The 1,947-nt window shown below is 56.5% G+C and overlaps 1 gene segment (V, D, J or C); it reads right to left on the bottom strand.

The window, feature by feature from the left end:
* Positions 1-383: 383 nt before the first annotated feature.
* Positions 384-1,655, bottom strand: LOC113617230 (T cell receptor beta constant 1-like). The segment is given in 2 exon segments: positions 384-517; positions 776-1,655. Coding segments are annotated over 2 exon segments (591 nt in total).
* Positions 1,656-1,947: the final 292 nt, after the last annotated feature.

The raw sequence follows: 1,947 nt of genomic DNA, 5'->3' as shown, positions 1-1,947 counted from the left end.
GGTTCCAGAGCAAAGACCATGGGAGATGGAGACAAAGGAGCAGGGGGCCACTTACCCGAGGTGAGGCCACAGTCTGAAAGAAAAAAGGGGGAGGGAAATGGATGAGAGAGTCCAGCTTCAAAAGCAGATTCAAAACTAAGCCAGCCTTCCTCAGCCCAACAGCTGGCAAGGTGCTAACTCTTGCCAACAACCACGTGAGCTTGGAAGTGGCTCCTTCCCCAGTTGAGCCTTCAGAGAAGACTCCAGCTTTGGCTGACACCCGATTGCAGCCTCCTGAGGAAGACGAGCCAGCTCAGTTATGCGCACATTCCTGACCCATCAAAACTCAACAATAACAAATGTGTGGGATTTTGAGCTGCTTCCAAAAGAACCAAGAAAAACAAAAAACTAAGCCAGACTTGTAGTCAGCACAGACTCCCAGGCTCAGGGCAGCCTCTGGTCAGAGTCCCAGCAGCGCCTTCCTTCTGTTTTGGCGATGTGGCCACAGCATCCTCGAAGGTCATGGAACATGGCAGCAGTGAAGGGGATGAGGACCCACTGCTCAGACCCTGAGCTGTGCAGGCGCGTAGGGAGGGGGACCTTTCAGCACAGCTGAGTTGGGCTGACCATCTGGGATGTGGGGGAGGAAGTAGCCCGAGGTGCCCTGTCCTCCCTCACGGTGGGCTTCCCACACCCTCCCCTTTATTCTGCATCTAGTCTCTCTGCTCTCCTCCCTGGACCTCCCCCTCTGTCTGCTCTGCCTCCCTCCCTGCCAAACCCTCCCGGAGCGGCTCACCTGCTCGGCCCCGGACCTCGGCACTGATGTTCTGGGTGACGGGTTTGGGCCTGTCCTGCTTCCACTCGTCCTCGTCCGAGACCCCGTGGAACCAGGCTTGGCAGCGGAAGAGGTTGCGAGGGTTGTACCAGAAGCTGGCGGAGACCCTCAGCCGGCTGCTCAGACAGTAGCTGGAGTCATTGCGGCTGGGGTCCTCCTTGTGGGGCTGAGGGTCCGTGCTGACCCCCGTCTCGACCTGCTTCCCGTTCACCCACCAGCTCAGCTCCACGTGGTCGGGGTAGAAGCCCGTGGCCAGGCACACGAGCGTGGCCTTCTGGGTCCGGGAGATCTCTGCTGCTGACGGCTCGAACACAGCCACCTTGGGTGGGGTCACCTTGCTCAGGTCGTCTGGAAGGGAGAGGGGGTTGGGAGCATGGGTGCCTGGAGGGCCGGCTGTGCGTGTGAGTTGGGGGCACAGGGAAGGGGGCCACGGGGTCATCGTAAAAGGAAATTACGTGGTAGTAGGTCCTGGTTGTTTGTTTGGGGGTCACCGCCCGCTCCTCTGTGACTGTTCTCCCTCGGCCTGCCTGGCCTTTGTATTGACCCTACGACAGCCCTGTCTCCTGTGTCCCCAGCCCCTAAGGTGGCCTTACAAATGGCACTGCCCGACATTCTGCGTAATGTCTCTTCTTTCCCCTTATTTGATTTCTTATCCATCAAGAAAAGCTCACCTGTCTTTTTCTCCCCATAATATGTAGTAGTTATTTAAAGAGCAGTGGATTGGAGGCAGAAGAACGGAATCCAAAGCTTGGAACTGACTCTGCCCACCAACATGACTTTAGACAGTCTCTCATTGTCTCTGCATCATTTTTCCTGCCTGTGAAGGGAGAATCCCAACACCGACTGTCCAGCGCGGGGCTGGAGATGAAATGATATAAGGGTTCAGAAAGCCCCTGCCCTCAGCTGGGTGACTTTTATGTGAGTATCGGGGAGGAGTAAAGGGGATTTGGGGCTAAGGGGGTCATTTGGGGGTGGGGGGTTTTCTTCAGATGACAGTATACAGATGGCATATTGGGGGGCACCACGTGAGGACAGCCTTTTGTATTAGGGTGCGCTCATGAGAATGGGAGGTTTTCTTTCTTTCTGCTGCTTCAGCGGGTCATCCTAGCCATTCCTCTGCCTCCAGGTACCCC

The sequence above is a fragment of the Aethalodelphis obliquidens genome, unplaced genomic scaffold (genome assembly GCF_003676395.1).
Source record: "Aethalodelphis obliquidens isolate GAN/ISIS:26980383/991018 unplaced genomic scaffold, ASM367639v1 scaffold3407, whole genome shotgun sequence".
Lineage (NCBI taxonomy): Eukaryota > Metazoa > Chordata > Mammalia > Artiodactyla > Delphinidae > Aethalodelphis > Aethalodelphis obliquidens.
This window is presented reverse-complemented; position numbering and strand designations above follow the sequence as displayed.